We start from the raw sequence: 23,350 nt of genomic DNA, 5'->3' as shown, positions 1-23,350 counted from the left end.
TGTAGCAGTTATACTTTCATCATCTGGGCTCTGTGGTCATAATCCAAAAGAGGGAAATTTGAGTAGTATTTGGAGGATAAAAACAATTGCAAGAGACAGTATTTTGAATGAAGCACTGTAAGGTAAAAGATGGTAATGGATGGGTCATGAGGAATGGTAGCCTGAAAGTCCTATGAAGCCATTAATATTAGAAAGTTCTGGAACTCCCTTTGCCGGGATGTTAGCCATTATATCCATCTGTGTTAGAGTGACAGCAGTGTACCTAACATTGTGTAGTGCAGTTGAGGGTCTAAAAATAGTAGAAGACATAATTTGGTTCCATAAAAAATATATTCTATAGTCTTGTTGAAAAAAACACAAGACCTACTTTTTTCCTTACTTTTAAAATCTAGGTTAACATTCATGAAGAAATAACATTCATTATTCAAAAATATTTTATAGGGTATACAAGAACGAGATAGTCAAATTAAGATGCTCACTGAGCAAGTGGAACAATATACAAAAGAAATGGAAAAAAATACTTTCATTATTGAAGATTTGAAAAATGAGCTTCAAAGAAACAAAGGTAATTCAATGTTGAATAAGTATATAAAGTTATTTTATGTACCATCCAATTTTACAAGTATTTTTATTATGTCTTGTCATTATATGTATTATTGATTTTTCTTTTTGAATTTTATCATAATTTCAAAAAATTATACAGTATGTTATTACTACTTTACATATATTGCTAGTGTTTAAATTTTTAAGTGATGGAGATATTTTCAGTAATTTTTCCCTGATGAAAATTACATTAACATTTATTACCAGATTAGTTACATGAAGAAATGAAAAATGGTGATATAATTAATTATACTTATTTATCCCCTTTTTTTATAATTAACAAAGAATAGAAGAGAATAAAATTGTGATGCATGTAGCAGCATTGTAGATAGTTTTCAGAAGTTCTTTGACTCATCAACATTTGAATTAACCTTACCCAATTTAATGTCTTATCTTATTCTCCCTACCCTGGGTCATACTGCTTTGCCTAATACATCTAAGTAGAAGCACATGCAACATCAATGGTCTTCTGTTTCCACAGCACTACATGCCATAGTTATACCAGGGCACATTAATGCAAACTATTCATGATAAATTCATGATGGATTTAACATAGTTGCTGAAGATAAAAAAATAAAACACAAAGGGAAATAGCTAGGGAGTGTGTATGTGTGTAAGTGAAATAATGGTGGTGGTGGTGGTTGGAGTTGTGGTTGTAATTTTTTTTACATTTTTTTTTGTTTTTTTGTTTTTTGTTTTTTGTTTTTTTTGGGAGAGAGAGTGTGTGAGTGGGGGAGAGGGACAGAGGGAGAGGTCTCAGTGTGAAGAACTACATGGGGCTCGATCTCATGACCCTGGGAGTTGGAGGCTCAACACACTGATCCACCCAGGTGCCCCTGTATGTTGTAATTTAGATAGTGAGGCAAAAGCCTCATTGAGGAGATACTTGAACAAACACAGCAAGTGAGGTAGTAATCCAGGCAGATATCCCTAAACAATGGGAATGAGTGTAAAGGCACTGAAGCAGGAGTGTACCGAGCATGTTGAAGAACAACAAAGAAGCCTTTGTGGCTGGACCAGTGGGCAAGTGGGGTAATAGGTGATGAAATCAGAGAGGTAACCAGGGACCATGTCATATGGGGACTTACAGTTCACTATAAGGACTTTGACTTTTATTTTAAGTGAGAAGAAGCACCAAAGAAAGTTTCTGAAGATGGGAGTGATATAATTTGATCCATGCTGTATCTGCAATAGACCATAGGGGTGTTAAGGACAGAAGTAGGCAAACCTGTTTAGGGCTGGGTTTCCAGCAGGTTCAGAAATGATCAGGTACTTAGTTAAATAGGACATGTTAAGTTTGAGATGCTTATCAGACAGCCGACTGAAAGTATTAAATAGGCACTTGTATTTATAGAAGTCGAGATGGAGGACAACAGTCTCAGGCTCAACATATAAATTTGGGAACCATATGTGTAAAAATGGTAGTTGGAGTCATGAAGCTGGCTGAAATCATCAAAGGAACAAATGTTAAGAAAAATAACAAAGATTGAGCCCGAGGATGCTTTTAGTTAGAGGCTAGGGAGATGAAAGGGAGCAACCGAAGGAGGCTTAGAGATAGGGGAAAATCAGGAATGTGTGGAGTCCTGAAAACCACATGAGGAAAGTCAGCAAGGAAGAGAGTAAGCAACTGTGTTCAGAGCTATATCCAATGCTGCGGATAAGTCATGAGGAGCACTGAAAATTGACTAGTGGATTTAGCAGTGGTCATTTTTGGTTTAAGAGAAAGTAGGTAGAGATGAAATAAAACAGTATGGAAACTCTTTTGAAGACTTTGTATGAAGGGAAGGAGAAAAATGGAATAGTAACTTGCATGAGGAAAAGTGTTTTTTCTTCTTAAAATGGAAGAAACAATCATGCTTCCAGGTTAAAGGAAAGATCCACTAAAGAAAAAAAAATTGATGCATTGATGAAGCAGGAGAGAGAGAACTTCTGGAGCAATATCCTTGCGAAGGCATTGGGATGGGAGCTAGCGTTCTAGTGGGGTAGTTGGCCTTAGGAGCACAGAGAACTCATCCATAATAACAGGAAGGAAGGTGGAGTGTGTAGATACAGAAGCAGGTAACTGTGTAGATGACCTGATGGTGGGAACAGGTGGAACTGTATTGATTGCTTCTCTTTTCTCAAGCAAGTTAGGATTGGGGAAGATGTGTTAGTTTGAGGAGAGAAGAAAAAAGAAGGTATATAATGGCTATCTGGAAGAGTGAACAGACTAGGGAAATGTAATATGATTGTTGAGCCAACAACAAAGCCCATTTGTTATACTTATTTCTATGTGTGTGTGTATTATGTATTTATTAGAATTATACTTTGACAGTAGTTTAAACTGCTTTAAAAGGGTGACTGATACCATGGGTTTTGCATATTCCAGCCACCAGGAGAAAAAGAGGCAGTTGATCTCTGCTATCAAATAAGAAACAGGTCTTACCTAATGACATTTCAGTCAGTCCACAGTCATATGACCCCTAAAGTCACAGAAGGTGTGTCTACTAATATATCCTGTATACCTGAAGTGAATTTGTAAATTGACCGAGGTTTTCATTGGCCAGCATTAGGTTTAGCTATTAGAAATAGAGATTTGGTAAATGGTGGCAAAATCAAGACAGAAGTTTATTTTTCTCCTTGTGTAGTGATGTAGAATTAGGCAGTCCAGGGTATTGCCCTCATCTGTTTCATCCAAGGTGGACCTTTCCCCTCCTATCCATATCCCAAACTGCAAGGTAGGGGAGGCAGAGCAGGAGGCATAAGACACACACTGAAGGTTAGTCAGGTAAGTATGTTGTGGAGAGCCATGTGGAAGAAGGAAGAATAGATACTGGGGAGGAGTCAGCCTCTGTTACATTCTCCATCTAGGCTTTTTACTCCAGAGAGCAGGGCTCGTTTCTTATAAACATACGTGATCTCCCACACGAATCCAGTACCACCTACTTTTAAGTATGTGCTCCAAATCAGTGGGTGCTCATGGATAAGAATGATTTGTGTTGATCATAGGAATACGATATTTACCTCAAGCAACAGTTTGGTAGGGAAATCTAGGTGGAGATTTTGTAGCTATGAAGTTTAGCTGCAAGTGGCAGAAAAAAATCAAATGTAATAGTGTTTTAAACAGGACAGAAATATATTCTTCCATGATGTAAACAAAGTTGAAGCAACTAGTTTGGGGTTGGTATGATACCTGTTCAAATATTGGGTATTGGGCACCCTGTTACTTGTTGTTCTGCCTATCCTAACATGTAGTATCCATTTCATGTTCTGAGTGTTTGAGTTCTAGACTTAATACCATATTCCAGATAGCAGGAAGGAAGGAAGAGGCATTCAATCGTCTCCTGTAAAAACAGTTCCTGAAATACACATATGGCTTGTTTACTTGTATCCCGTTAGTCACACAACCACATCTAGCTGTTGGGGTATAAGAGGAAATTTAGTCTGTATTTCAAATGGCTGTGTGTCTAACTAAAATTGCAAAGCTCTAAGGCAGTGGACAAAGGTTCAACAGTAGGAACAGATAGCTCATGGTTTTTGCCACAGTGATCATTCTTTGAAAACAGTGTTTTACAGTCTTTTATAATCCATAACCTTTCAGCTAAGATTTTATTGAACTTTTTAACTTGTTTTATCATGAAAATAAAAACAAATTTTATTTTAAAGATATAAAATTATAAATTAATATTAAAGGGATTTTTCTTTAGTGACACACCTCTTTTCCTGCTTCCCGTATTGGAATCAAGGATTTAAAGGAAGAAGTAGTCAATTCAATTCTATTAATTCATGAATTCTTTTTTCCCCCTGTAGGTGCTTCAACTCTTTCCCAACAGACTCATTATATGAAAATTCAGTCAAAGTTTCAAATGTTAGAAGAGAAAACTAAAGAGGCTGAGAGAACAGCTGAACTGGCTGAGGCTGATGCTAGGGAAAAGGATAAAGAACTAGTTGAGACTCTAAAGCGATTAAAAGATTATGAATCGGTATGTATTTTTATCTTGTCCATCAAGGAGCTTACAATATTCTTGCCACTTACAGTGAGACTGCTCTATGCTGTATACTGTGTTCCTTTAAAAGCCTTCAGAAGTGCTTTGTGTTCAAGGTTCTCTTACTCAAACTTTTGAGTAGCATTTACTTTTCAGCAAGAGAACTGTTTTCTAATCATTTGATCAAAACATTTTGCCCAGATAAGCAGCTTTGGTGAGACAGCAAGTTTAGTTTTCTTGTCTAGATGTGACACCATTGGTTTATTTGATAAAAGTTATTGCAGGGACAGTTTTGCTGCCTACTGTGCCGACACAGTGCTTACTCTGTACTTTTGGTATTTTTAAATCTAATTACCACTAAAACAGGCATCTAATGGCTTACGTATTCTAATAGTGTCACTGGTTTATTATTCCTTTCCTACATTTTGTTATGGGTTTTATATGTCATTTTCTGAGTCACTTTGTTATTAGGATGCTATACTGGGAAGTTTCAGCTGTTCCATTTTCCATCATTATTGCTGGATTTGGTTTTTGAAAGAACAATAAGCATTTTATGACACAAACCTTACATATATGTGTACTTCTGCTTAGACTTAATAAGAAAATAAATTCATGAATTTGATAATTTATTCAAATAAACCATGTTATACTTAAATTAGATTGGATATTTTTCAGGGAATATATGGTTTAGAAGATGCTGTTATTGAAATAAAGAATTGTAAAAACCAGATTAAAATAAGAGATCGAGAGATTGAAGTATTGACGAAGGAAATCAATAAACTTGAGTTGAAGATCAATGATTTCCTCGATGAAAATGAGGCACTTAGGGAGCGCATGGGTGAGTCATCTTTTCAGTCCATAGTTTGATCAACCCTAATTGTCAAGTCACTTTTTTGTTTTCCTTCTTGTTTATTCAGTATTACTTTAAAATAGGTGAGTGTGGTTTTTTTTTTTTTTCTTTTCCCAAATCAATCCTCTAAAAATATTTAAAACAAAAGTGGAGCTGCTCTGATTGAAGTGGGGTTGAGGATTAAATGGGGTTGGAATGGTGGGTGGTCAGACCTGGAGCAGGGTTTTATTCATTCTGGATCTCTTCATTAATAATTGCTTGTTTAAAAATTGAAAGTCTACTAAGTTAATACCACACGTTAGAAGTTAACCACCCCCCATCTGTATGACCCATGTTCATTTGCAAAGTGCTCTTGTTCAGGTAAATTCATGAGGACATTTAGAAGTACTGGTTAAGTACTTGACTTTTATATTTATGCTGCTTAATTTTTACTTTGGTCTAGTATTTTAAGGTTACTATTGATTCTAAGAAGTAATTGGTAAATTTGGCTTGAAAGTTTATTGATTTCAGTAAATAGTTCATTAATGAGTATTTTTCATTTGAATGTTAAATTATGACAGCGCAATCTAAATTGCTACTTTGAAATGAAAATAAAAACCGAAATATTGATTTCATTATACTTGGTGAATCCCAGTTAATGCTTTCTTAGAGTTAAAATGATCATCTGGGAAAACTATTCTCTAGAGGAAGGAAAAGTAAATATTTATAAAGATGATTTATTTGTAAAATGTATGTAAGTATGACCCAGAATCATGCCAGTAACCCAGGTTAGCCTTCTGATCAGCTTCAGATCACAGCCAACTTTAAACTAGAGGTCGCTAAAGATGACTGAGCCAATTGGACAGCTGTCACAAACACCAGATTGTCTGTATTTGAAAGCCTCCAAATCTTGGTTTATACTGCTTGAGACGATCTTCATGTCTACTCAGTAATAGAAAGTTAGGCACGCTGGGGACATCAGACTAGTAATGATAATGTAATTTATATTGATATTAATAATGACTACTGTGTGCCAGGCATTGGACTAAGTATGTTATATGGGTTAATTTTTTATACCCTTGACAACAAGCCAAAAAAATAAATACTATTATTCCTACAACTTAGTTAATAAATGACAGTGAGAATTGAGTGCAAGTCTGTTTTATTCCAAAGCTTTTGTTCTGAATTAACACATTCTAGGACTTTCATGATAACCTAACGTGGAGAAGAAGACTGATCCTGAAATATATTGTCAGGATTTCCATTAATAATTGTGATAAAATATTGACTTGTAAGGTTATAGTTCAAATATCTGGAAATTCTTGCACAAAAAGTACCCCATTCTCTAGTGATACTGGCTAAATAAGTGATAATCATTTGCTTGATGATAACCAATTGCTATAGGAAGTTTTTATAGTTCATTTGATTGTTGATAAGGTTTTAATTGTATTGCTTTCTATTTTAGGCCTTGAACCGAAGACAATGATTGATTTAACTGAATTTAGAAATAGCAAAAGCTTAAAGCAACAGCAGTACAGAGCTGAAAACCAGATTCTTTTGAAAGAGGCAAGTGTGATGGTCAGTTAGTTATTTTCTGGTTGAACTAAAAAGAAATACTAATAATTTGTACTTTGTAGATTGAAAGTCTAGAGGAAGAACGACTTGATCTGAAAAAAAAAATTCGCCAAATGGCTCAAGAAAGAGGAAAAAGAGCTGCAACTTCAGGTATATCCAAATCTATATTTGCAGATATATTCCAAATCTTTAAAAGAATCATTGGAAAATGAATTGTCTGGAGCTGAAATCTTCTGTATTTTAGAAATATTAACATGGGTCTTCTACAAGTTTAATAAATGAAATGAAATAATGGCCTGATGAGAAGTATTTGAGTATCATTAGTTTCTATCCTAAATCTGAAACAGGTAAAAACAGAAAAATAAATAAATAAACAGAAAATAAGTGAAAAGAAAACTTTAGAATCATCAACTTTTGAAAACTTCACAGTTGGTCTGTTAATTTCTAGGCAATTCCAATACATTGTGATCAATAATAGAATTTAGTAATTTCTACATTAATATATGTGGCTGTTAATATTTTTTCCTTTCCTTAAGAGCAATGCATTGAAAACTTTTTGCAGATTATTCTTTTTAAGTAATGTTTTATTGAATAAAAATTAACTTTTTTATCTTACTTGATATCAGGAGAATAATTGGTTTAGTTTTCTAATAGCCATCGCATTGCCTTTTTTTCAGACCATAGAGAAGGAATTTTTTTTTAACTTCACCCAAGTCCACAAGTATCTGAATAACAGAGGGTTTTTTCATTGGTTGGTTTGGTTTGGTTTTGATTTGTTTCGATTTTTTTAGCATCATGGTCTCTATATCAAAAAATTTCTAAAAGGAAAAACTCCATAATTTATTAACATATTAACTAGCTTACTCATTCATGGTTCTTAGCTATTTTATATGTCATTACACTATTTTAGCAGTTATTAACAAACACTTTAATATAGAACAGGTAAAGAATGATAGAGAAGCTAAAAGTCATATTAGTTTCTCATATTATTAATATTAAAAGTGAGCTGTGGGGTGCCTGAGTGGCGGAGTTGGTTAAGGGTCTGACTCTTGATCTCGGCTCAGGTCATGATCACACAGTTCTTGAGATAGAGTCCCACAGTTCTTGAGCTCTGCACTGACAGCTTGGGGACTGCTTGGGATTCTCTCTGCCTGTCTCTCTGCCCCTTCCCCACTGGCACACACTGTCTCACAAAATAAATAAACTTAAAAAGAAGAATTAAAAGAAATAAGCTAGATTAGAAAGTTGTATAGGCTACATGTGGATCAAGGATTTTGGAAATAATTCTTTTGTTTGAGTTAGAACTTGATTTTACTTTTTAAGAATTAAAGGATTGGAATAATGGAGAACTCTTTTATGTTTCTAATTTGTTAATTCTTTTATGTGTAGGATTAACCATTGAGGACCTAAACCTAACTGAAAACTTTTCTCAAGAAAATAGAGTAGGAGAAAGGAAATTCGATTTTACAAGCCTCAAAAATATAAGTGAAACACAATTAAAGGTAAACAGTATAAAGTGTTGTTATGGCAAAGAGAACGAAGAAAAATGTTATTATCAGTGCTTTCATTTCTGCCTCCCATATTTTATTTTGGACATTGCATCTTTTTGTAGTTGTTAAATAAAAAATAAAATGAAACTTTTTAAAATTTAAATAACCTGTTAATCCAAAGATTGATTAATGAGACCTTATTTACTCTGAGTATAGATTATGAGTTCAGATAAAATAGAGCTGCTGCATAGGAGACCTTCATTCAGTATTCCACAGTTATATCAGAATGGGCCAGAAGAGAATGTCACCATAGGATCATTATCAAGAATGTTATCTGAAATTCAACATAGTGTAGAAAGTGAAGTGGATCCTTTGGTCTCTTTAACTAAACATTCTTCATCTGTACAAGTAAAAGATAATAATTCACCTCCAGAAATGATTACAATAAAGGAGATTTTTAAAGCACCATGTCTACAGTCTTTAAGAAATCTAGAATCATTAGTCATTACCTTTGGTAGGAAGAGCCATGAAGAAATAGATGACTACTTATACTCTCTTTCTGACAACTCCATGAAGAATGTGTCTAGAAGCCATCAGGTACTTGAGAAAACTAGTTTCACACAAAACGGTTCATCTTTACAAGCCCTATCAACAGCTTCTGACTTGATGGAGAAGTTATCACTTAGGCAAAAATCTGTGATATTTTGTGAACAAATTCATGATAATAGGGCTGACATGGAAAAATCACAAGTAGCAACAGCAGAAGATGAACGGGTTCATACCCAGATAAAATATGCTGATACCAGTTTGAAAGAAGGTATAAGAAAGAGTGAAGTACCTTTACAGACAGAGGTTTTGAAAAGTGAACTTGAAGTTAATCTTCCAGATCCTGTGCCTATTACTGCACAATCAAAATCACCTCAGATAGATCCACTTGAAAATCTTATAGAACAGCTACGGAGAGAACTAGTATTTCCTAGATCTCAGGTGAGCTTCCCTCCAAATTACATTCCTGGGATCATTTTTTTATTAATGCCTTTTTAGTGGCTTCTCTAACAAAGTTCTATAAAATAATAATTATAATAAGAATTTTTTGTTTGCATATAACACTAATTTATGCACACACATTCTGTTTTTAAAAAATCTAAAAATGCGGGGCGCCTGGGTGGCGCAGTCGGTTAAGCGTCCGACTTCAGCCAGGTCACGATCTCGCGGTCCGTGAGTTCGAGCCCCGCGTCAGGCTCTGGGCTGATGGCTCGGAGCCTGGAGCCTGTTTCCGATTCTGTGTCTCCCTCTCTCTCTGCCCCTCCCCCGTTCATGCTCTGTCTCTCTCTGTCCCAAAAATAAATAAACGTTGAAAAAAAAAAAATCTAAAAATGCAGTAAGTTTGATATGAAATCATTGACTTGCCTAATTTATTATTTCTTTAGAATGAAGTGCTAGCACAGGATTTATTGATCAAGGAAGCACAGAATAGAAATGCAGAAATAGAGCTTGAACGTCATAGAAGCCAGACAGAACAGGTAGTATACAGACCATTAAAAGAGTAGATTGTGGTACTAAAGACAAAAACTTCCATTATATTTTTCTCCCTTTTGTTGTAGGGGCGGGGATCACCATCTGTTTTACCTTTCAGATTTTATTTTTATTACTGCTGCTAGGTTTCTATAGCTTGTTTCTTGTGTGTTACACCTCAGCTGATCAAATTTTCTTAACTTGGAAACTATAAACTATTGGGATAGTTTGTAAAAAATAAATAAATAAATTTTATTCTTTATGTTCTTTACAGAATGAATTTCTTTCAAGAGAACTAATTGAAAAGGAAAGAGATTTAGAAAGAGGTAGAACAGTAATAACCAAATATCAGAATAAATGTGAGTTACTGTTATCTCTTATTTTTCGGTACTTATTTATCCTATACTGAAAACCATGGATCTAAAAGGATTTTAATACATTCTCTGTTTTCTAGTCTGTTTTTAACCTTTATTGTCTCCATAATACATAGACTTCAGTCTCATTCATCTGTTTGGTTTGCCTTGCTGTATTTGTTGTCAGAGAAAGTTATTAATCTGAATTTTTTGTAATGACAAATAAGTCAGTTTTTTTGTTGTCCAATAAAAGTTAAGTGAGAAAAACAAATTTAAAAGATTTTTAATAAAGTGAAGGCAAAGTATGTTCATGATTTCTTTCTTTCAACTATGAAATACAAATATGTATATATTTATATATATGTGCATGTAATTTAATAAGGTATATCATTTAACTCAACTATTCATGCATTGGATTTTAGTTAAAAAATTTTTTACATTTATTTACATTTGTATTTCCAAATGGGTATTTTTTCTGTATATGAAATATTTGTTATTTGTATAGAATAGCATAAACTGTGAAGAAGGTAGTCACTGAATGAGAAAAATATGTCCTTTTAGTAAAAGAATTAGTTGAAGAAAATAAGCAACTGGAAGAAGGTATGAAAGAAATATTGCAAGCTATTAAAGAAATGCAGAAAGATCCTGATGTTAAAGGGGAAACATCTCTAATTATTCCTAGTCTTGAAAGACTAGTTAACGTAAGTTTTTTCATGTTAGTTTTGTTTTGTTGTTTTGTATTTTTAAGATGTTGTTCCACTGTTCTCCAGTCTTCATAGTTTATGATGAGATATTTATGGTCATTAGAGTCATTATTCTCCTGTTTGTTACATGTGGTTTTTCTCAGGTTGCTTTGAAAATTTCCTCTTTTATTTGGTTTTCACTAGTTTTACTATAATGTGCCTTGGTATGTGGGTAGGTATGTGAGTGTGCACATATATCTATGTATGTATGTGTATGTTTGGGGTTTGCTGAGCTTCTTGAATCTGTTTACTTATGCCATTTGTCACAATTGGAAAGTTTTCCGCTTTATTTCTACAATATTTTTTCTGCCCCATTGTCTCTGGGACTCCAGTGACACATTAGACCTTTTGATATTGTCTCATAGGTTTTTGAGGCTTTGTTCATTTTTTCTTCTAATTATGTATCTTCTCCTGATTGGGTGATTGCTATGTGTCTTTTTTTAAAAATTTATTTACTTATTTACTTTTAATTTACATCCAAGTTAGTTAGCATATAGTGCAAAAATGATTTCAGGAGTAGATTCCAGTGATTCATCCCCTATGTATAACACCCAGTACTCATTTCAATGGGTGTCTTCTTTAATGCCCCTTACCCATTTAGCCCATCCCCCTCTCCTGCAGCCCCTTCAGCAACCCTCAGTTTGTTCTTTGTATTTAAGAGTCTCTTATATATTTTGTCCCTCTCCCTGTTTTTATATTATTTTTGCCCTCTTCCCTTATGTTCATCTGTTTTATATCTTTAATTCCATGAGTGAAGTCATACGGTATTTGTTTTTCTCTGAGTTATTTCACTTAGCATAATAGCCTTTAGTTCCATCTACATTGTTTGCAAATGGCAAGATTCCATTCTTTTTGATTGCCGAGTAATACTCCATTGTGTGTATATGTATGTATGTGTATATACGTATATGTGTGTGTGTGTATGTATATATACGTATATATGTATATATGTACATAAATACACATATATATACACACCACATCTTCTTTATCCATTCATCCATCGATGGACATTTGGGCTCTTTCCATGCTTTGGCTATTGTCAGTAGTGCTGCTATAAACATTGGGTTGCATGTGCCCCTTCAAAACAGCACACCTGTATCCCTTGGATATATATCTAGTAGTGCTGGGCTGTAGGGTAGTTCTATTTTTAATTTTTTGAGGAACCTGCATACTGTTGTGCAGAGTGGCTGCACCTGTTTGCATTCCCACCAGCAGTGCAAAAGAGATCCTCTTTCTCCGCATCCTCACCAGCATCTATTATTGCCTGAGTTGTTAATTTTAGCCATTCTGACTGGTGTGAGGTGGTATCTCATTGTGATTTTAATATGTATTTCCCTAATGAGTGATATTGAACATTTTTTCATGTGTCTGTTAGCCATCTGGATGTCTTCTTTGGAAAAGTGTCTCTTTATGTCTTTTGCCCATTTCTTTACTGGGGTGAAGAATTTGTTTTTGGGTGTTGAGTTTGGTAACTAACTCTTTGGATTTTGGATACTAACCTTTTATATGATATGTCATTTGCAAATATCTTCTCCCATTGCGTTGGTTGCTGTTTACTTTTACTGATTGTTTCCTTCGCTGTGTAGAAACTTTTTATCTTGATGAGGTCCCAATAGTTCATTTTTGCTTTTGCTTCCCTTGCCTCCAGATACCTATTGAGTAAGAAGTTGCTGTGGCCAAGGTCAAAGGTCACTGATATTTTCCTCTATCGTCTCCATTTTTGTTTCAAACATCAGCCTGAGACTTGTCAGACTTTTTAAACAGAATTTGGAGTTCCCTTTGGCTGGTTATTTTCTTTCTGGAATTCCCATCTCACTTTCCTATGACTTTGGGCTCCATCTCTGGTTTTCTCAGCCAGAAAGATCACAGGTCACTACAACGAAGCCTGCCCACCCCACACCATCCCCTTCCCCCCAAAAAAAGGAATATTCACTTTTCATTGGTTCTGTCTTCCAAGTTTTAAGTCCTCTTCAAAATCTATTTGCCTTTGTTTATCTCCAGAACCTTTAAATAGTTGTTTTTTGTATTAACTTGTTAAGCATGGGGCTTTTAGGACCTTATACCACAAACTTAGAAGTATAATAGAATGTAGTAAGAACATTTTAAATATTCCAGTGCTTACACATTGCTACAGGAATAATGTTAGCTATCAAATAATAAGCTATTTATATTTACTATGTAGAGATTGGAGAATTCTACAGTATTAATGAATGTTACATAGACTTGAATAAAATATACATTTTAAATTCTTAATATTTAAGGGGCGTCTGTGTGTTTCACTTGATTAAGTGTCCAACTCTAAATTTCAGCTTAGGTCATGATCTTTTTAATGTGTATTTACTTATTTTTAGAGAGAATGAAAGCGTTTGAGCAGGGGAGGGGCAGAAAGAGAGGGATTAGGACAGAATTCCTCTGCCAGTGCAGAGTCCATTTCAGACCTTGAATTCACAAACCCCAAGATCGTGACCTGAGCTGAAATCAAGAGTTGGACGCTCAACTGAGTGAGCCACCTAGGCGCCCCTAAGATCAAACTGTTTTCTGAGGGAAGCTCTACTTAGTAACCAAATACAAACAGAACAAATAGCCCAGGAAATTCTAATTTCGTCTATTTCAGTTGGCAGCTTCTGGTCTTCTCAGGACCCCTACTTCCAGAGATTTCATCTGCTTCTATCCTGGGTTGTCATTCTTTTTTCTGATTGGTATGCCCTCTGTGCAATTCACATGACCTTACCTGCTGTAAGAAATCTTCAGAATCAGTGATATGTTAGATATCTCTGCATTATGTACTTAATGTCACTTTCTATAGCCACAGGATATTCTTCAGTGCCTCTAATTACCATCTATTTTGACCTCATTTTACTAAAAGGCCATGTAGACAACATGGTGCTATTTGTCAGGAAGACAGTTAACTAGACTACCTTGTCGTCTGTCACAATACCTCCTTGCACCTACTTCTGTCTTCCTGGTATACCTTTTGAATTAGTATTAACTTATTTCTATAAGGCCTTCTCTGATCTCCTTGGGATAAAGGCTTGCTTTTATAAAACTACTCCCGCAAGTTAAACTCTGGATCACCCTCCTGAGCAGAAGATTGCACTTGGTTTTACTCATCTTAATCTTCCTTGTCTTCTGCCTTCCTTTGTGAAGCTTTACTTTGCAATTAGCAGTTTTGTTATGTATAGTTTATTTTTTTATTTTTATTTTTTTAAGTTTATTTATCTCAAATTTATCCTGAATCGTGAGATCATGACCTGAGCCTAAATCAAGTGTCAGATGCTTAACCAACTGAGCCACCCAGGCGCCCCTAGTTTCTTTAAAATGCAAATATATTTATATGTATGTACTGTATAGATGTGTATGGGGTATATGTGTATTTATGTGTGCCATTGTTGGAGAATTAGGACCAGTGAAGCCTCTTGGAAAATATTTTACTATTTGACATGTTATTTTTGTTTATCCAACACTCTTAGATAATACTCTGTTACCATACTTTGCATTTTTATCATCTGTGCTTCAACTGTGTGGAGAGGAGGCAATAAAAAGTCATTTAATTAAATGTAGTAACTATTTTATTCTTTTGCTCGTGCTTTAAATACGGGTGTTGCATAGTTTCAAAGTATTTGCATGTAAGTTATCTCATCTTGACTGTATAAAAACTTTGTGAAGCAGACAGATCTAACATTACCTCTTTAGAGATAAGGAAAGTAAGGTATAAAGAATTTAATTCACTGCTGAGCTAGTAAGAGATTGGTTAGGATTTGAACCCTAGTCCTCTTATTCCCTTCCAGTTTTTCCAGTCTACCAGTCTACTAAAATTAGGTAAATGTTTGTTAATTGTTTTAATGAGGTAATTACTATGCTTGGTAAAGCGTATGTAAGTTAATCTAGAGTTTTGTAAATTTAGGTTCCTAAATAAATGGATTTAGCATATTTTTTTATACCTGGCAGTGGGAACAGTAAAATGCTTAAATGTGAATTTTATTTAAGGGTAATTTTTTAAATGATGATTTCAGTATTTTGCTTCACATTTCTTCAATATAATCTAAATATGTTAGGCTATAGAATCAAAGAATGCAGAAGGAATCTTTGATGCAAATCTGCATTTGAAAGCCCAAGTTGATCAACTTACTGGAAGGAATGAAGAATTAAGACAGGAGCTCAGGGAATCTCGGAAGGAGGCTATAAATTATTCTCAGCAGTTGGCAAAAGCAGATTTAAAGGTAAAAATTTTCTTAAATAATAGAAAATGCTAAGCATTATGAACATAGGCTTAATATGAAACTTTTAATTTTTTTAAAGTCACTGAGAAATGCCTCTTAAATTAATTCAACAATAAGAAAACTCCTTTTTGGAGTTTTCTTAATTAAGTGGGAAATAACTACTTTTATAATAAAAAAGAATACAAAAATTCTAAGTCTATGCCTAGGTGTCTAAATAGAATTTGAAAGTATAATTTAATTAATGCCTTGTAGGGCATTCATACAGTTCCTTTTTAAAAATATTCTGTACGAAGTATAAGTTACTGCTTTTAAATTTGTCTTTGGGTGTAAGAGGTGTGTTTCTCATTTCTGAACTCTGTCTTTCCAGATAGATCATCTTGAAAAAGAAGCCATTCTTTTACGGCAATCAGAAGGATCAAATGTTGTTTTTAAAGGAGTAGACTTACCTGATGGGATAGCACCATCTAGTGCCAATATTATTAATTCTCAAAATGAATATTTAATACGTATCTTACAGGTAGTAAAAATTTTGCATGTGAATAACAAAAGTAATTGATAATATGTTTTTCATTTAGTCTTCATACATTCTTTTGAGTTCTTAGAATATTAGCATTGAGGTATATTTTTATAGATTTTGATATTAAATGAAGTTTGTAAATAAAAGAAATTTATTCTTCATCTGCATGAGAAGCATGTTGACATATCTTGTGCACATAGAGGTCATATGAAATATATGATAGTAGAATAACATGCAGCAGCCAAAGTAGTAGTGTATTATTAAGGGGAGACTTTTTATTTAGTGTTGGTTGGATAAGCAATTCAAGTGAATAAATTCTTGACAGAGCTTTTTGGTGAAATGATTAGAATTGTTCCTTTTTTGTGTTAACTACAAGAAAAAGGTTTTAAACCCAATTGTCTTTAATGTTTTTCTTCCCTTTATCTTGTAAAGTGTTAGTTAATCCATTAGTGAATTAGGAAGGGAAGTGCTTGCCCTGTTTGTCATTTTTGCTGTCTATATTGTGGTCATTGTGAATGGCCTAATGAGAGGTGCTTTTCATTATTTCATTTGAAGTGTAAATACCCATAACATTATGTTCATTAAAAATATAATTATAGGGGTGCCCGAATTGAACGTCCAGCTCTTGGTTTCAGCTCAGGTCATGATCTCATGGTTTTTGAGTTCAAGCTCTGCATCAGGCTGTATGCACACAACGCAGAGCCTGCTTCAGATCCTCTGTCTCCCTCTCTGCCCCTCCCCTGCTCACACTTGCACTCTCTGTCTCTCAAAAATAAATAAATGTTAAAAAATTTTTAAGGAAATATAATTACAAAAATGCGTTTGAAATCAATGAAAATGCATTTTTGATTATAAGCACTACTGTTTCCATCTCCTAGATGATCCATTTGTAACTGTACTTGAGTTCTGATTATCAAATACTTGTTTCTGTATTTGGAAATTAATCTTTTTTTGAAAATTAGAATTTGTGTGTTATCTAAGTCAGGGAGGGACAACCTTACCACTTATTAGAACATTACTTTATAGTGCATGTTATATTACTACTTTTAAGTTTATAACTTTAGCAAATTTTTTTAAGTTTATTTATTTTGAGAGAGACGGGCAGAGAGAGCAGGAGAGAGAGAACCCCAAGCAGGCTCCATGCTGTCAGTGAGGAGCCCGACATGGGGCTCGAACTCATGAACTGTGAGATAATGATCTGAGCTGAAATCAAGAGTCAGATGCTTAACCAACTGAGCCACCCAGGCACCCCTTAGCTCTTTATAACTTATTCTCCTGCAGTATAGGACACTGTCAACAAGTAATGACAGTATTGTCATGTTGCTTGAGATGAAATTCATTTTTTTTTATCTTTATAGAAAAAAAAAAACACGAGAGGTATTGTGGTAGATTAGGGAGCACGTATTGGGACTCTGAAAACCTGTTCATAGTGGCAAAACAGGTACTTGGACTCCCATACCTAAGAGTGATGGACATAGCCAAAGCCTTTAGAGTCATGACCTGATTTCAGGTGTTCGATCTGCATGTAAATGTAGCATCTGACACCAAGTTTGCCATATTATATATTCTTAGAAATGATTACCATGTGTAGTGGTGATGAGTTTTTTAATGTTAAGCTAATCTTTCCAAGTCTCTTTCTTCATTTATAAAATGAAATAATTGGAAAGGACATTTGAACAGAGGCATGAACAGTTCACAAAAGGGTCTGTGAGGCTGAGTGGACTGGAGGTAAGTTTGTAGCCATTGTATCTGATAATTTATATGGTTACAGAAACTAACAAATATGATAAAAATAATGTTACCAATTTTATAGTACTTCTTTTTAAACATATTGCCTCATTCCATATGCCTTAAACTAAGATGTTCAAAATAGTATAGAAATTATCTGAGCTGCTAATGGATTTGGTAACTATTCTCTTCTATATATTTTTCTGTAATGTTGTCAGATTATGAATTTATCCTTTCAAATATAAAGTATATTCTTATTCTTTTTTAATCCTTATTTCTAAACCAATTTTTAGGAACTAGAATATAAAGAAAATAAATTAAAAAATTTAGAAGATTCTCTTGAGGACTATAACAGAAAATTTGCAGTAATTCGTCATCAACAGAGTTTATTATATAAAGAATATTTAAGGTATAATGTTAACAAAACTTTATAATTTGGTTGCAGTATGTTCTTATTAATGATGAAACTAATGTAAGGGAACACTTAGGTATTTCGTTTTACCCTTCCCTCATACCTCTTTCCTCCTATTTTATGTCTTAGTTTCCTTATCTATAAATTTCTGAGATAGTAATGCCTTTTTCATAGGGTTGTTATAAAATTTAATTAAACTGTTATATGGAAATGCTCAGATATGAGCATTTGGTAAATGTCCTGGCACATGAATATTTTGTAAATGTCAGCTGTTAGCATCATTCTTCATCATCACTGTCAGCATTATTGATATATATCCATTGAGACTATTACATTTCTCCGTATCTCTGCTATTTCATCTGTATCAACAGAAAAATTTTCTTATTAGTCATTAGAATACCTGAGCAAAGGTGATTTAAACATGAAGGGTAATTATTATGTGATCTAACAAGAAACCCAAAGCTAATTATAGGGTAGGTCATGTTTAGGGGTTGTTATTATCTCCTATTATGGTTTATAAAACAGATGCAGGAGTTCAAGAAAGATGGAGTCATGCCTGCTGAAGAAGAGGCAATTTTTTTTCCACATGAGTTTTCATTTTTAGGTAAAACATTTTTTCCAAAGTCTTCTAGCAGAGCAGATTTTGATTCAGATCACTTTAGCCAGAGTTGGATCAATGAGCTGTCCGAGTCCTATGTTCAAGTCCAAACCTTTCAGTAGCAAAGAGAATGAACGATGTCACTGTAATTTGTTTATGCTGACTGGATTTCTGGTGACTGGAATGTCTCTTGGGTGGGCAGTAGTATCTTACACACCTTTTATTTAAGTCAGATGATTTCTAATAATGTTTGTATTCTATATTTCGCAAGTATTTAAATTAACACTGAAGCTTAAGACTAGGGTCTGAAAATTGAGACCTAATTTCCAGAATTACTTTGGAGTATTGATTATCTTCCTATTTTCTATTTTCAATAAATTGTTTATAAGATCCATCATCAGTTGTTATATTGTAACAGTTATAGGTTGTGATTCATGGAATAATGAAAGTAACTTGATAATTTCTTTACACTGCATTTATTTAATAAAAATATAACTTACAGGCTAAATCCTTTTGGAATGGAATTTTGAGTTATTCTGTTATCGGATACCAGTAGCTATGATGTCTGTTATTTCATGAAAACTTTAAATTTCCATAATTTAAAGTTATCTTTTTCTGTAAGTATTAGGTTTATTATATTGTCATTTTTTATTTTAAGTGAAAAGGAGACCTGGAAAACAGAATCTGAAACAATGAAAGAGGAAAAGAAAAAACTTGAGGATCAAATCCAACAAGGTGCTATAAAAGTAAAAGAATATAATGTGAGTAAAAACCCTTCAAAATCAATATATACTATTGTACAAATTAAGATAGCTACGTTCACTAAGTAATGTAAACGTGTCTTTGTGCAGAATTTGCTTAGTGCTCTTCAGATGGATTCGGGTGAAATGAAAAAAACACTTTCAGAATATAGTAGAAAAATTACAGTCTTGCAAGTGAATGAAAAGTCACTCATAAGACAATATACTACTTTAGTAGAATTGGAGCGACAGCTTAGGAAAGAAAACGGGAAACAGAAGAATGAATTGATATCAATGGAAGCTGAAGTTGGTGAAAAAATTGGACGTTTGCAACGATTTAAGGTACATCTTTTTTTTTTTTTTTTTTTTTTTTACTCTATGAAAACTTTCAGTTATGAGGAAGAGAGGATCATACAATGAACAGCCATCACCTGGATTAATAGTTAACATCTATTAACGTTCTGCCATAATTGTTTCATCTGTTTTTTATAGGAATAAATTGTAGACATTTCTTCCCTAAATATTTTAGTGTGCATTTCTAAAAAAGCCTTTTTGTTTACATAACCACAAACTTTATCACATCTAACAAAATTGGCAATAATTGCCTCACATTATCTACTGTCCCGACCATATTCACATTTCCTCCATTATCCCAGGATCCAGTTAAGGACCCTGTGTTGTATTTGGGTATTACATGTCATAAGTCTTTATTTTTTTTCATATCTTCAGTATTCATAGAATCTCCCCTGTTTTTCTTTTTCTCTTTGTGAAAAATGTTGAAGATTCGTGATTATTTTCTTTTGTAATTTTGTTTGTTCCTCTATTTGTTATTTACTAAAAGCTTTGAAGCCTTGTTTATGTCAGATTAAACATTTTTTGACAAGAATACTCCATCAGTAATGCTTTGTACTTTAGAAGTAATTATTTATATTGCATCACTTCAAGAGATGGAATGTCTGGTAGTCCCGTGTTTAATGAGTGATTATTATCTTAAGGGGGAGACAGCCATATATCTCTGTTATAAAGTGATTTAGTTAAGTGGTGATATTTTGGTCCATGCAAATAACCAATTCTTTGTCAGTCCTCATAATGGGTTTAGCATCCACTGATGGTTGTTGTTACCTGACTCAGTTATTTCATTAGAGTTGCAAACATTATTTTTCTAGTTATATTATACTTTTCTACACTTATTAGCAGATATTCTTTTGTAAAGTATAGAGCTTTTCTTCATTAGCCCAGCCTATTCGGTTATTTTGAAGTATAGTTCCTACTAGAAATGCAAGACAAAAGCTTCATCCTTTCCGTTTAATGACTAGTCTTCAGAAATCAGAGTTGATATACTCTGCTTCTTCTACCTGTTTGCCCGACTTCCCCATCTTTCTCTTCTTTCAGTAACATTACAGACTAACACACTTAGTCATTATTTGTCTTCATTTTGGCCAATGGGAGCCCTTTAAAGCTAGTTCTTGTTTCCTTTTGACAAGTATCCAGTAGTCTTTGAACCAAGCCTCAAATGTTGGTTTCTTTTCTGGCACAACAGGATATCCAAGATTTACATTGTATACTTTAATCCAGACTTGGAATAAACCATTTCTCTAAAGAACCCTGGTTATTTTTAGTGGTAAAGGCATTTAGATGCCAAAACTGGTCACTAGGTGCTATTGCTCTTGAAATGTCATTGCTACTAGTCCTTTTCAGTGAGCAAGTTAGGAAAATATGTGTATATTTAAAACGTGAGTTCATACTGTTATCTCCACATTTCAGATTTAACATAGTGGGGTTTAGGAAATAGTATGGAGTTTTTACTAACATTTGATTTTATACTCATATTACTTTTTTCTTACATGGAAATCTGTTATTAATATTAAAATAATTATTCTGTAATATTTCCACATTAATTTGAAGATAATCTTGCATTGGTATTAGCAATAACAACAGCAGTGCTACCAGATTTAGTTTAAAATATCTTTAGAGTTCTTGGGGTGCCTGGGTGGCTCAGTCTGTTAAGCATCCAACTCTTGGTTTTGGCTCAGGGCATGATCTCACGATTTTGTGTGTGCAAGCCCCACATCAGGCTCTGTGCTGACAGTGAGGAGCTTGCTTGGGATTCCCTCCCTCCCTCTCTCTCAGCCCCTCCCCTGCTCACTCTGTCTCTGTCTCTCTCAAAATAAATAAATAAACCTAAAAAAATTTTTCTAATTTCCTTATAGTTCTTATTTTCCTTAGAATATCTTTCAATAGGATGTATAGTCAAGGTAATATATTCTACAGTAACTTGAAATAATTCTCCTCCTTTTGAGGTTATACTATAAATTTGATGTATAATTAGGCTCATTTGTTTTGCACTTGTCTTCAAACTCATAGTTACTTTTAGTTTCTTTTTTAAAATTGATTTGAATATATGAGACATTTGCACGTTTTAAACATGTAGTCAGAGAAATCTTGCTTCTGTCCCTGTACCTTTGACTCCATTCTGCCCTAACTGCTACAGGTAACTGATCATCTTTTTAATGTTTCTTTTTGAAGATATTAACAGACACAAGAAGTTGCATGCTGTGTGTACTCTTCTACACCTTGCTTTACATCTTGTCTTATATAGCTTATTTTAAGCATGTACATGTTCAGTTTACATGTCCAAATTTACATAGGATCATATAAACGCATAAGCGTTCAAAGTAAAATTAAAATGAAGTTGAGTTCCTTTTAAGGATAGTAATAAGTGAAATTGTCATGCTAACAAACTTACTTTCAATATGATCTTAAAGCTGAATCCTGATGCAAAAAGGAACTTGTTGAATAATGAAAGCTGTTTTTATTTGGACATGTGATAAGGACATTTTGAGTCTTTTTAAAAAAGTTTTTTTAGTGTTTATTTTGAGAGAGAAAGAGAGAGTGTGTGAGCGAGTGGGGGAGGGGCAGAGAGAGGGGGAGACACAGAATCCGAAGCAGGCACCAGGTTCTGAGCTGTCAGCACAGAGCCCAACGCGGGGCTCGAACTCACGAACTGTGAGATGATAACCTGAGCCGAAGTCGGACGCTGAACCAACTGAGCCACCCAGGTGCTCCAGGACATTTTGAGTCTTAAGAAATGTACTTGTTTTTTACTTTTGTGCTTTCCTGAAGTATTGCAAATATAGTGAGTGTGTGAGATAGAAGGGGAAAAAAGAACTAGAATGTTCTTCTGTTCAACCTGACTGTTCGACCTGGATTTGGGGAGATAGTACACAACAATTGGAAAGCTGAAAATTGGATATTTTTAGGAGATGGGAAATAGGAAACCCCTCCCCACACAAAGAATGTGTGAAATCAGATTCTAAGAGTAAGGTAGAATTATGTGTATTTACTTAAATGGAAAAGAAGCTATCAAAATGAGATATGAAGCACTACCACAAGTATTTCTCCCTCATCGCTATCCTTCACAAGAAATTTTCACTGTAGTTCTTAATCTTCCTCACTTTATAAATTTGGTTATTCCTTGCACTACTTCATCAACTTTAGAGAGAAAAGTTCAGATGTTTCTTCTTAGTGTTAATACAGAGTCTTCGAGTAGTGAATTTTTATAATTGTATAGCTGATGAGTAGAATGTAAAACAAGTAACTAAAGTCATTGGTATTAGTAGAGATAGCTATTTGAGAGAAAATTTTTCTCACTAAGTATTGTTTCTTTCATGTGAATAAAAGGTTTTCTCTTTTATTACAAAACTAGTCTGTGTAGCTATAATAAGCAGAAATAGGTAAATTGTAATGTGGTAAATCAAATTTTGCCATTCAGCTAACTAAAGGCAAGTTATTTCTAAGCTTATGAAATTTAGAAAAGCCATCCAGAGGTACATTCTTTTTTTTTTTTTAATATAATTTATTGTCAAACTGGCTAACATACAATGTATATAGTGTGCTCTTGGTTTTGAGGGTAGATGCCTCTGATTCATCGCTTACATGCAACACTCAGTGCTCATCCCAACAAGTGCCTTCCTCAATACCCATCACCCATTTTCCCCTCTCCCCCACCCCCATCAACCCTTAGTTTGTTCTCTGTATTTAAGAGTCTCTTACAGTTTG

General features: G+C 34.0%; 1 protein-coding gene across 7 annotated transcripts in view; it reads left to right on the top strand.

Annotated features, from left to right (window-relative positions):
* Positions 1–23,350, top strand: part of CEP290 (centrosomal protein 290) — a 92,036-nt gene that overhangs the window by 15,259 nt on the left and 53,427 nt on the right. For all 7 annotated transcript variants that reach the window (XR_008300380.1, XR_008300379.1, XM_053226570.1 and 4 more), the window contains 13 exons: positions 442–565; positions 4,393–4,565; positions 5,244–5,406; positions 6,863–6,963; positions 7,035–7,122; positions 8,362–8,474; positions 10,252–10,336; positions 10,892–11,031; positions 15,132–15,296; positions 15,664–15,813; positions 17,835–17,950; positions 19,210–19,312; positions 19,403–19,633. Coding sequence is in view for 5 of the 7 variants with exons in the window: in XM_053226570.1 (XP_053082545.1) it covers positions 442–565; positions 4,393–4,565; positions 5,244–5,406; positions 6,863–6,963; positions 7,035–7,122; positions 8,362–8,474; positions 10,252–10,336; positions 10,892–11,031; positions 15,132–15,296; positions 15,664–15,813; positions 17,835–17,950; positions 19,210–19,312; positions 19,403–19,633 (1,752 nt within the window). In the remaining 2 variants the exon portion in view is untranslated. The remainder of the gene's footprint in view (positions 1–441; positions 566–4,392; positions 4,566–5,243; positions 5,407–6,862; positions 6,964–7,034; positions 7,123–8,361; positions 8,475–10,251; positions 10,337–10,891; positions 11,032–15,131; positions 15,297–15,663; positions 15,814–17,834; positions 17,951–19,209; positions 19,313–19,402; positions 19,634–23,350) is intronic.

Source organism: Acinonyx jubatus, chromosome B4, assembly GCF_027475565.1.
Source record: "Acinonyx jubatus isolate Ajub_Pintada_27869175 chromosome B4, VMU_Ajub_asm_v1.0, whole genome shotgun sequence".
In the NCBI taxonomy this organism is placed as follows: domain Eukaryota; kingdom Metazoa; phylum Chordata; class Mammalia; order Carnivora; family Felidae; genus Acinonyx; species Acinonyx jubatus.
Note: the sequence above shows the minus strand (reverse complement) of the source record. Positions and strands in the feature narration are given on the sequence as shown.